We start from the raw sequence: 13,208 nt of genomic DNA on the forward strand, positions 1-13,208 counted from the left end.
CAAATGTGCCTAATTGGTTTATTGATACATTTTCAAGTTCATAACTGTGCACTCTCCTTAAACAATAGCATGGTATTATTTCACTGTGATAGCTACTGTAAATTGGACAATGCAGCTAGATTGACAAGAATTTAAGCTTTCTGCCAATATCAGAAATGTCCTGAGAAATGTTCTTGTTACATACTGTACAACCTCATGCTAATCGCATTAGACTACGATATCTCAACTGTCCCGCCAGGAGGACCGATCCTGTAGAGCAGGTATTCCCAAATTGGGAATATGTCAAATAAAAATACGATTCACGTTTTTTAAAATTAGAATAATAATATTTATAACAATATAAAAATCTTCACATTTTCAAACAATCCATTTAGATTTTCCAACGGGGCTATACATTTGGGTGAGGTTTATTTCTCGCCTGAGTAGCCTCGTTTCACTGACAAAAATAAAAAATAAACCATCTAGTGTTCAGCGAAATAACAACACAATGTCAAATACAGCTAGCGTAGTCAAATAATTAACATCTAATCACATTAACCTTTACTCTCTCGCAGGATTCCCACTAACGGTCCGTATGTAGCCAAACGTAGCTGCTGCTCATTCTGTTTGCTTGAAAATGGATAAATGGTAAAAATAAAGGTAAGGCCTGCGTCCATAGAGACACATACCAGCTCTACTGGTAGTACTGCTACTACCAGCAGTACTACACCTGCACCTGTCGACGACAGAAGTTCTTTTGCTTCCACGAGCACATCCAATGCTAGCATCAGTAATTCTACATTTGTTGTTAGCCCAGCTAGCATGGACACTAACAGTTGTGAATCTTATGCAGCCAAAGAGCTACTGCCCCCTTACCTGGTATAGCACCGAAAAACAGACCTGGATGTTGGACCATCAAAGAGGCGCAAATATGATGAGAACTACATTGACTTGGGGTTCACTTATATTGGGGGTAGTGCCTTTCCTCAGCCACAGTGTGTTATATGTGCAAAAGTACTATCTCACAACTCGATGAAACCTTCACTCTTGCGCAGACATTTAGAAATAAAAGATGCCAATTTGAAAAACAAGCCACTGGCATTTTTTGAGCAAGAATTAAGACAACTTTTGAGTAGTAAGACATGTATAAAAGCAACAGATACCATTAATAAGAAGGGGTTAGAAGTGTTGTATAGGGTGAGCTACCGAGTGGCTAGGACAGGCAAGCCCTGTACTATTGTGGAGGACTTAATTCTTCCTGCTGCCACCAATATGGCTGGGGGAAAAGGCCAAAAAAACTACATAGACAATGCCTTCATCAAACAATACTGTTTCACGAAGCATCAGTGACACGGCAGGAGATGTTTTGAAACAATTACTGCTTTGCATACAAGCCGGTGAATTCTATGTGTTACAGCTGGATGAGTCAACAGACGTGGTGGGCACAGCTCCTGCTATATGTCTGTTACGTTTATGGGGGGTCAATTAAGGAAGACATCCTCTTCTGCAAACCACTGGAAACAAGGACAACAGGAGAGGATATTTTTTAAGTACCGGAAAGCTTTGTGACATCAAATAAACTTTGGTGGTCAAGATGTGTTGTCATCTCTACTGATGGTGCAAAAGCCATGACAGAGAGACATAGTGGAATGGTAACGCGCGTGCAAGCAGTTGCTCCCAATGCCACTTGGGTACACTGCAGCATCCACCAAGAGGCTCTGCTGCCAGGGGAATACCTGACAGCTTGAAATACGTTTTGGACACTACAGTGAAAATGGTTAACTTTGTTAAAGCAAGGCCCCTGAACTCTTGTGTATTTTCTGCACTATGCAATGATATGGGCAGCGACCATACAGAAGTGTGCTGGTTATCAAGGGGCAAAGTATTGACACGTTTTTTCTTTTCAATTGAGAGACGAGCTTGAAGTTTTCTTCACTGACCATAATTTTCACTTGTCTGACCGCTTGCATGATGACGAGTTTCTCACACGACTGGCCTATCTGGGTGAAGTTTTTTCTCGCCTGAATGATCTGAATCTAGGATTACAGGGACTCTCCGCAACTATATTCAATGTGCGGGACAAAATTGAGTCTATGATTAAGAAGTTGGAGCTCTTCTCTGTCTGAATGAATAAAGACCATCCTCAATGCCCTGCTTCCAGTCCACTTACCGATATCTGTATAAGAGAGCCTCATCGAAATTGCGACCAGTGGTTCTATGAAAATTTAATTTAATCAGAAGCCACTGCCAGATTTCTGGATTGGGCTGCGCTCAGAGTATCATGCCTTGTCAAATTGCGCTGTTAAGACACTGATGCCCTTTTCAACCACGTACCTATGTGGGTTCTCGGCCCTCATTAGCATGAAAACTAAATACAGGCACATACTGTGGGTGGAAAATTATTTAAGACTGAGACTCTCCAATGCCAGATTTCTGGATTGGGCTGCGCTCAGAGTATCATGCCTTGTCAAATTGCGCTGTTAAGACACTGATGCCCTTTTCAACCACGTACCTATGTGGGTTCTCGGCCCTCATTAGCATGAAAACTAAATACAGGCACATACTGTGGGTGGAAAATTATTTAAGACTGAGACTCTCCAATTCAACCCAACATTGCAGAGTTATGTGCATCCTTTCAAGCACACCCTTCTCATTAACCTGTGATGATTTATTCACAATTTTTGATAAACAAATATAATTTTATGTGTAAGATGGCTAAATAAAGAGCAAAATTATTGATTGTTATTATATTATTATTTGTGCCCTGGTCCTATAAGAGTTCTTTGTCACTTCCCACGAGCCGGGTTGTGACAAGAATTCACACCTATTTTTATGTTTAATAAATGTATCTAATAGTGTGTGTGTGGCAGGCTTACAATGATGGCAAAATCAACATTTGAGAGTGCGCTGACCCTGGTGCTAGAGGGGATATGCGGCTGGAGGTTGAAAGTTTGAAGGGGTACGGGACTATAAAAAGTTTGGGAACCACTGCTGTAGAGGTTACAAGGCACACACATATTGAGCCATATATAAAAAATATATATTTCAACATTTAAAAAAACTAAATGATACTACAATCAAATGATTGTAAATCTGTATTTTAGCACTATTTTTTTTAATTTTTTTAGAGCTTTTTTTTTTTGCAAAAATAAGTTTGTTTTGGTACATTTGTTTTCCAGATAACATTATTTAAATGAAGTTGACATTTTGCTGTGATTGTTTTGTTTTTTTCAAATAGTTTATTTTTTGGGTCAAAATGACCCCAGTTAAATTATGTTAGCAGTTTGAGGGTTAGGAAACATGTTGGTGTATTCCACAGAGTACAGCCTAGAGCCTTGTGAAGATCCAGGAGTGCCAGCCTACAGTCGGCGAGTTGGGTTCCAGTTTGGAGTGGGGGACTCGCTCATTTTTTCCTGCTTCCCGGGTTATCGTTTGGAGGGGGACCACAAGATCACTTGCCTGGGGGGAGGCCGGAGGGTCTGGAGTGGAGCCCTGCCAAGGTGTGTGGGTAGGTGGACACATGCTTTCATTTCATTTGGACAAACTGAGAATACTTGTACTTTGAAATAACTTGTACTGTACTTTGCCAAAGGCAGGAGAAGGAGCTATACTGAGCATACAGTATAATGCAAGTCCATGAGCTAGTTTCTAATGATTGATTTCCCTACATTTCTGAATATTGTCAAATGGTTAACTTACAATATCAAAAATATTACCCAACTGCTTCCAGTTAAGCATACTTCTATAAGCAGAGCATGAAACCAGGGCAGAGTTAGAAACCACAAATGATCTGGCTGTCATTTTGTCATCCCCTACAAAGAGCCATGTGTTTTCTCATAAAAAGTTCAGTAGAGAGAATTAGGCAATAACCCCACGAGAACCGAACTAGAGTTTAAACTCACATGGCTCAAGGTCTACAGGCAGAATTTGCTTTTATACCTGAGGTACATCAGAATATTAACTACAAGGACATCCAGTCCCAGCACAGCCCCGAGCCTTGGTGACCAACACACACTTAATGCAGAGAGCTGTTCATTAATTCATATTCCCCTCAAGTTTCTGTTGTGGAGATTCATCAAAATTCCAGCAGGGGAAACATCTGATTGGCCCATCAGTGGATAACAGGTCGCAGCTGCTGAAGTATTCTGGGTTCAACCTGCTGAACATTTGTGGTGAACTCTCCTCTTAGGGTTAAACGGCTCCTTTAATGCCCCTATTCAGATTCATAACAGACAGATATGACTTTTCTCACAGGTCTTCTCTCTCTCTCTCTCTCTCTATCTCTCTCTCTCTCTCTCTCTCTCTCTCTCTCTCTCGTTTTCTGGAATGAGCAGCGTCTAGTGTGTAGGGAAATATATGACAGTTCTCTAAAGATATTTTTTCTGACTTTAAACCCAGATTGCCATGAAATGTCTTAATATCATATTCTCTCTCTCTCTTGCTTATTTTCTCTCTCGCTCTCACTTTCTCTCGCTCTGTCTCTCTGCCTAGCTGAATGTGGGACCACTACCGTTGGGAGCGAGGGGGTTCTGCTATCACCCAATTACCCATCCAATTATGACAATAACCATGAGTGCATTTACCGCATTGAGACGGAGGCAGGGAAGGGCATCCGTGTCACGACCACTAACTTCCTGCTCCATGAGGGGGATTACCTGAAGGTGAGTCTCACATCACTCATACACAACACTGGATATTTACTCCGCAGATGTTACATATCAATACATCCCAATGCATAGTCTTCTCACTGCAAGGTGTTCAAATAGTTCATAAAGGACTCGATGTGAGACTTTTTCACTGCAGCATCAACTTTTTGAATGCAGTTATGGTCCAATGTAAACCCGTAAGAGACCAGAGGTAGTGACTCAGTCAAATCATGAATTATTAATGCCTTCATTAAAATTACATGATGCCAGAGCTTGAGGCATAGAGAGGCCAATGAGAAAATGTGTATCAAATCTTACAGTAGTGCATAACAACATAATAACTGGTTATAAAGTGGCGGGATTGTCCTTTAAAATTCTGTTCAATCTCTTTAAACAGAAAATCTAATCAAACTTTATTGGTCACATGCGCTGAATACAACAGGTGTAGACTTTACAGTGAAATGCTTACTTATGAGCCCATTCTCAGCAATGCAGAGTTTAAAAAAAGTTTGAAAAATATTTTCTCAATAAAAAGGAAATAGTAACACAATAAAATAACAATAACGAGACTATATACAAGGAGCTCTGTTACTAAGTCAATGTGCAGGGGTACGAGGTAGTTAAGGTAATTGAGGTAATACAGTACATGTGGGTAGTGGTAAAAGTGACCCCTAGGCAACCAGGGTGTGTGTCTGTGTGTGTGTGTGTGTGTGTGTGTGTGTGTGTGTGTGTGTGTGTGTGTGTGTGTGTGTGTGTGTGTGTGTGTGTGAGCGTATATGTATTGTGTGTGTCTTCAATATGTGTGTGTGTGAGCGTATGTATTGTGTGTGTGTGTGTTGGAGTGTCAGTGTACAGTAGTGTGTGTGAGTGTGTGGGTAGAGTCTTGTGAGTGTGCATAGAGCAGGTGCAGGAGAGTCAGTGCAAAACAATTAAGATAAATAAAGAAATAATAAAGGGTGTTAATGTAAATAGTCCATTTCGTTAAATGTTCAGCAACCTTATGGTCCCAGACTTGGCGCTTAGGTACCCCTTGCCGTGCGGTAGCAGAGAGAACAGTCTATGACTTGGGTGGCTGGAGTCTTTGACAATTTTTAGGCTCTTCCTCTCAAACCGCCTGGTATAGAGGTCCTGGATGGCAGTGATGCACTGGGCTGTACGCACTACCCTCTGTAAAGCCTTGCGGTTGGCTAACGTTACCAGTCAAGATCCTCTCAATGCTGCAGCTGTATAACTTTTTCAGGGGGTATAGGCGGTGTCATGCCCTCTTCATGACTGTGTTGGTGTGTTTGGACCATGATAGGTCCTTAGTGATGTGGACACCGAGGAACTTGAAGCTCTCGACCCGCTCCACTACAGCCCCGTCGATATGAATGGGGGCATGTTCGGCCCTCTGTTTCCTGTAGTCCACGATAAGCATCTTTGTCTTGCCCACGTTAAGGGAGAGGTTGTTGTCCTGGCACCACACTGCCAGGTCTCTGACCTCCTTCCTGTAGGCTGTGTCATCGTTGTCGGTGATCAGCCCTACCACCGTCTTGTCTTCGGCACTTTATGATGGTGTTGGATTCATGTGTGGCCACGCAGTCGTGGGTGAACAAGGAGTACAGGAGGGGACTCTCACCACCAGAGGGCAGCCCATCAGGAAGTCCACGATCCAGTTGCAGAGGAAGGTGCATGATGAGTTTAATGTTGAGCTTGGTGATGAACTTTGATGTCACTATGGTGTTCAACACTAAGCTGTAGTTAATGAACAGCATTCTCACGTAGGTGTTCCTTTTCTCCTGGTGGGAAAGTGCAATGTGGAGTGCAATAGAGAGTCATCTGTGGATCTGTTTGGGCGGCATGCGAATTGGAGTGGGTCCAGGGTTTCTGGGTTGATGGGTAGCGTTTTGGGTAGCCTTCCACAAGCTTCCCACACTAAGTTGGGTGAATTTTGACCCATTCCTCCTGACAAAGCTGGTGTAACTGAGTCAGGTTTGTAGTCCTCTTTGCTTGCACACCATTTTTCAGTTCTGTCCTCAAATTTTCTATAGGATTGAGGTCAGGACTTTGTGATGGCCACTCCAATACCTTGACTTTGTTGTCCTTACCATTTTGCGACAACTTTGGAAGTATGCTTGGGGTCATTGTCCATTTAGAAGACCCATTTGCGACCAAGCTTTAACTGGTGTATTGAGATGTTGCTTCAATATATCCACATCATTTTCCTGTCTCATGTTGCCATCTATTTTGTGCAGTGCACCAGTCCCTTCTGCAGCAAAGCACCCCCACAACATGATGTGCCACCCCCGTGCTTCACAGTTGGGATGGTGTTCTTCGGCTTGCAAGCTTCCCCCTTTTTACTCCAAACATAACGATGTTCAATAGGGCCAAACAGTTCTATTTTTGTTTCATCAGACCAGAGCACATTTCTCCAAAAAGTATGGTCTTTGTCCCCATGTGCAGTTGGCGGTTTTGGAGCAGTGTCTTCTTCCTTGCTGAGCAGCCTTTCGGGTTATGTTGATATAGGACTCGTTTTACTGTGGATATAGATACTTTGGTACCTATTTCCTCCAGCATCTTGGCAAGGTCCTTTGCTGTTGTTCTGGGATTGATTTGCACTTTTCACACCAAAGTACTTTCATCTCTAGGAGACAGAACGCGTCTCCTTCCTGAGCGGTATGATTGCTGCGTGGTCCCATGGTGTTTATACTTGCATACCATTGTTTATACAGATGAACATGGTACCTTCAGGCATTTGGAAATTGCTCCCAAGTATGAACCAGACTTGTGGAGGTCTAAAATTGTTTTTCTGAGGTCTCGGCTGATTTCTTTTGATTTTCCCATGATGTCTTTCAAAGAGGCACTGAGTTTGAAGGTAGGCCTTGAAATACATCCACAGGTACACCTCCAATTGACTCAAATGATGTCAATTCGCCTATCAGAAGCTTCTAAAGCCATGACATCATTTTCTGGAATTTTCCAATCTGTTTAAAGGCATTTAGTGTATGTAAACTTCTGACCCACTGGAATTCAATTGTTGGAAAAATTACTTGTGTCATGCACAAAGTAGATGTCCTAACCGACTTGCCAAAACTATAGTTTGTTAACAAGAAATCTTTGGAGTGGTTGAAAAAGTTTTAATGACTCCAACGTAAGTGTATGTAAACTTCTGACTTCATTTGTAGCTCGTCTGGAAGCCTTGCATCGTTGGACAGATCTCGGCTGTGTTTCCCTTTGTAATCCGTGATAGTTTGCAAGGCCTGCCACATCCGATGAGCATCAGAGCTGGTGTAGTAGCATTTGATCTTAGTCCTGTATTGAAACTTTCACTGTTTGATAGTTCGTCGGAGGGAGTAGCGGGATTTCTTATAAGTGTCCGGATTAGTGTCCTGCTCCTTGAAAGCAGCAGCTATAGCCTCTAGATCAGTATGGATGATGCCTGTAATCCATGGCTTTTGGTTGGGATATATACAGTGACTGTGTGGACAACGGCGTCGATGCACTTATTAATTAAGCCGGCGACTGATGTGGTAAACTCCTCAATGTTGTTGGATGAATCCCGGAAAATATTCCAGTCTGTGTTAGAGAAACAGTCCTGTAGATTTTTGTAAGCATGAATCAGGAGGATAGAGTTATGGGTCCGATTTGCCAAATGGCGGGTGGGGGAGAGCTTTGTATGCATCTCTGTGTGTGGTAAAGGTGACCTAGAGTTTTTTCCCCTCTAGTTGCACAGGTGATATGCTGGAAGAATTGAAGTAAAACTGATTTCAGTTTTCCTGCATTAAAATCACTGGCCACTAGGAGCGCCGCCTGTGGATGAGCATTTTGTTGTTTGCTTATGGCCTGATACAGCTCGCTGAGAGCTGTCCTAGTGCCAGCATTGGTTTGTGGTGATAAATAGACAGCTATGAAAAATACAGATGAAAATTATCTTGGTAAATAGTGTGGTATACAGCTTATCATGAGGTATTCTTCTCAGGCGAGCAGAACCTTGAGACTTCCTTAATATTAGAGATTGTGAACCAGCTGTTGTTAGTAAAGAGACACACACCACCCTCCTGATCTTATCGGACTCTGCCGTTCTGTCCTTCTGATGCATAGAAAAACCAGCTAGATGTATATTATCCGTATCCTTGTTCAGCCATGACTCAGAGAAGCATAAGATATTACAGTTCTTAATGTCATGTTAATAGGATAGTCTCGAACAGAGCTCTTCCAGTTTATTCTCCAGCGATTGTACTTTCGCCAATAGAACAGAGGGTAGGACTGATTTATTAATTTGCCACCGTAGTCTTATCAGACTCATTGAAGTAGAAGTCCTCGTCCAAATCGAGGTTAGTGATAGCTGTTCTGATGTCCAGAAGCTTTTTTCGTCATAGGAAACGATGGAGGAAACATTATGTGCAAAAAAAGTTAAGATCAGCACCAAAGAATACACAAAATAACACAATTAGTCAGGAGCCCGTAAAACGGCTGCCATTCCTTCTGGCGCCATTCTCATATCTATGTGTATCATATTTCTGTGAAGTTGTAAGTTTTGTGTGACTGTAAGTTTTAATATGTACACTGCCGGTAAAAAATGTTAGTACACCTACTCAGGTTCTTTTTAAATTTTGCTATTTTCTACATTGTAGAATAATAGTGAAGACATCAAAACTATGAAAGAACACATAGGGAATCATGTAGTAACCAAAAAAGTGTTAAACAAATCAAAATATATTTGAGATTTGAGATTCTTCAAATAGCCACCCTTTGTCTTGATGACAGCTTTGCACACTCTTGCCATTCTCTCTACCAGCTTCACATGCAATGCTTTTCCAACAGTCTTGAAGGAATTCCCACATATGCTGAGCATTTGTTGGCTGCTTTGCCTTCACTCTGCGCTCCGACTCATCCCAAACCTTCTCAATTTGGTTACGTTCGGGGGATTGTGGAGGCCAGGTCATCTGATGCAGCACCCCATCACTCTCCTTCTTGGTAAAATAGTCCTTACACAGCCTGGAGATGTGTTGGGTCATTGTCCTGTTGAAAAACAAATTATAGTCCCACTAAGCCCAAACCAGATGAGATGGCGTATCGCTGCAGAATGCTGTGGTAGCCATGCTAGTTAAGTGTGCCTTGAATTCTAAATAAATTACAGACAGTGTCACCAGCAAAGCACTCCCACACCATAACTTCTCTGGGATAGTGTCCCACCTCGCCAACAGCCACTGAAACAACAGAAATCTCATAATTAGAATTCCTCAGACATACAAGTATTGTACACCATTTAAACTTCTTGTTAACCCAGCCACAGTGTCTGATTTCAAAAAGGCTTTACGGCGAAAGCACACCTTGCGATTATGTTAGGTCAGCACCTAGCCACAGAAAACCATACAGCCATTTTCCAAAGAAGGTGTCACAAAAGACAGAAATAGCGTTAAAACGAATCACTAATCTTAGATGATCTTCACTGGATGGCACTACCAGGACTACATGTTAGACAATAAATGTGTGTTTTGTTCGATAAAGTTAATCTTTATGTCCAAAAACTTAATTTGAAATTGGTACGTTATGTTCAGAAATGCATTGTCTCAAACAAACATCCTGTGAAAGTGCAGAAAGCCACATCAAATTACAGAAATACTCATCATAAACATTGATCTAACATACAAGTGTTATACATACGATTATAGATAAACTTCTCCTTAATCCTTAATGCAACCGCTGTGTCAGATTTAAAAAAAACTTTACAGTAAAAGCACACCATGCAATTATGTTAGGTCAGCACCTAGCCACAGAAAAACATACAGCCATTTTCAAACCAAGGAGAGGTGTCACAAAATTCAGATATAGCATTATAAATATTCACTTACCTTTGATGATCTTCATCGGAATGCACTCCCAGGAATCCCAGTTCCACAATAAACTTTTGTTTTGTTCGATAAAGTCCATGATTTATGTCCAAATACCTCCTTTTTTTTGCGCGTTTAGTTCACAAATCCAAATTCACAAGGCGCAGGCACAAAAAGTCAAAACAGTTCCATTACAGTTTGTAGAAACATGTCAAACGATGTACAGTATATAATCCATTTTTAGGATGTTTTTATCATAAATCTTCAATAATATTCCAACCGGACAATTCCTTTGTCTTTAGAAATGAAAATGAACGCAGCTCGCTCTCACGGCTGCACGCGTGACTTAGCTCATGGCATTCTGCCAGACCCCTGGTTCAAACAGCTCTTTTTCGCTCCCCCTTCATATCAGAAGCCTGAAACAAAGTTCTGAAGACTGTTGACATCTAGTGGAAGCCTTAGGAAGTGCAATATGACCCCATAGACACTGTATATTGGATAGGCCATCACTTGAAAAACTACAAACCTCAGATTTCCCACTTCCTGGTTGGAATTTTTCTCCAGTTTTTGCCTTCCATATGAGTTATGTTATACTCACAGACATCATTCAAACAGTTTTAGAAACGTCAGAGTGTTTTCTATCCAAATCTACTAATTATATGCATATTCTAGCTTTTGGGCCTGAGTGGCAGGCAGTTTACTCTGGGCACTTTATTCATCCAAGCTACTCAATACTGCCCCCCAGTCCCAAAGAAGGTTAACACCTCCTCCTCCATGCTTTACGGTGGGAAACACAGATGTGGAGATCATCCCTTCACCTACACAGCGTCTCACAAAGATACAGAGGTTGGAACCAAAAATCTCAGATTTGGACTCCAGACCAAAGGACAAATTTCCACCGGTCTAATATTCATTGCTCGTGTTTCTTGGCCCAAGCAAGTCTCTTCTTATTATTGGTGTCCTTTACTAGTTTTTTATTTATAGCAATTCAACCATGAAGGCCTGATTCACACAGTCTCTTCTGAACAGCTGTTGTTGAGATGTGTCTGTTCCTTGAACTCTGTGAAGCATTTATTTGGGCTGCAATTTCTGAGGCTGGTAACTCTAATGAACTTATCCTCTGCAGCAGAGGTTATTCTGGGTCTTCCATTCCTGTGGCAGTCCTCATGAGAGCCAATTTCATCATAGCGCTGGATGGTTTTCGCGACTGCACTTGAAGAAACTTTCAAAGTTCTTGAAATGTTCCGTATTGACTGACCTTCATGTCTTCAAGTAATGATGGACTGTCGTTTCTCTTTGCTTATTTGAGCTGTTCTTGCCATAATATGGACTTTTGCCAAATAGGGCTATCATCTGTGTACTCCACCTACTTTGTCACAACACATCTGATTAACATCTGGTTAACTTTTAACAAGGCACACCAGTTAATTGAAATGCATTCCAGGTCACTACCTCATGAAGCAGGTTGAGAAAATGGCAAGAGTGTGCAAAGCTGTCATCATGGCAATGGATGGCTATTTGAAGAATCTCAAATATAAAATATATTTTCATTTGTTTAAAACTTTTTTGGTTACTACATGATTCCTTATGTGTTATTTCATAGTTTTAATGTCTTCACTATTATTCTACAATGTAGAAAATAGTAAAAAAAAGAAAGAAAAACCCTTGAATGAGTAGGTGTTCTAAAACTTTTGACCGGTAGTGTATGTTATTTGGAATAAGCACCCTTCCTCCGCATTAAAATGTTTCTGCCTTTGTCTTGACCACTATCCTCTGGATGCCCAACTTGAATTATTCTCCCGTAGTGTATATATTCATATTATGTATGTACAATATGTATCTACCCATGTGCTCTTTATTATTTTCTTGATGAATTGAATGCTAACTACTCACTCAAACCTCTTACGCTGCCACTCTGCAAATATTGTAATTGTACTGCAAGAGGCTGCATACTGTACAGTATACAGTATGCTATTGAATATTATCTTGAATATTAATAGCATTTTGACAAACCTGTGCATTATAGTGTTGTTCTTTCATCAACAGGTGTATGACGGGAAGGATACTTCACATCGTCTTCTTGGCAATTTCTCCAAAACTGACATGTACAATGTCATCATCAACAGTACCTCAAATCACCTCTGGATTGAGTTCAACAGCAACGGCACTGAAACGAACAAGGGATTCAGACTTACCTACAGCAGTGAGTAGATGATGTCCTCGAGACACAGCCTATATATATATTCCCTGATTCAAGTTTTAGTGGACACATGTTTTTTTTATGTTTAAATGGGCTAAAGCGTCAAATCTGTATTTGTAGGTTTTGACCTTGTCAAGTGTGAAGAACCAGGAACTCCGAATTACGGATACAAGATTCAAGATGACGGCCATTTTGCGAACACTTTTGTGTTGTACAGTTGTAACCCTGGCTATACTCTCCATGGAAGCAGCACTCTGGCATGCCTAAGTGGAGACCGTAGGGTTTGGGACAAACCATTGCCTTCCTGTCTAGGTGAGTGAGTAGTTGCCGAAAATAGACAAATCAAATCAGAGTTTATTGGTCGCATACACAGATCTGCAGGTGTTATAGCAAATTATTAAAAAAATGTATTAAATAGGAAATCAAGAATTAAGAACCCAGAGAAGATATATTATAGTGAGCATGTGTCAGAATCCAGAATATAAATATGTGGTGTGTATAGACAGTATAGAATTTGGAAAGAAAATGGTATGTACTGTAGTAGGTATCATCAGGGAACATTCCCTGATT

At 41.1% G+C, this 13,208-nt stretch overlaps 1 protein-coding gene across 1 annotated transcript in view; it reads left to right on the plus strand.

Annotated features, from left to right (window-relative positions):
* LOC110499391 (CUB and sushi domain-containing protein 1) overlaps positions 1 to 13,208 on the plus strand; it is a 404,263-nt gene that overhangs the window by 306,887 nt on the left and 84,168 nt on the right. The window contains exons 21-24 of the mRNA XM_090213058.1: positions 3,299 to 3,487; positions 4,471 to 4,640; positions 12,485 to 12,641; positions 12,759 to 12,950. Coding sequence (XP_090069184.1) covers positions 3,299 to 3,487; positions 4,471 to 4,640; positions 12,485 to 12,641; positions 12,759 to 12,950 — 708 coding nt within the window. The remainder of the gene's footprint in view (positions 1 to 3,298; positions 3,488 to 4,470; positions 4,641 to 12,484; positions 12,642 to 12,758; positions 12,951 to 13,208) is intronic.

Source organism: Oncorhynchus mykiss, chromosome 20 (genome assembly GCF_057628025.1).
Source record: "Oncorhynchus mykiss isolate SJ-2025 chromosome 20, ASM5762802v1, whole genome shotgun sequence".
NCBI lineage: Eukaryota > Metazoa > Chordata > Actinopteri > Salmoniformes > Salmonidae > Oncorhynchus > Oncorhynchus mykiss.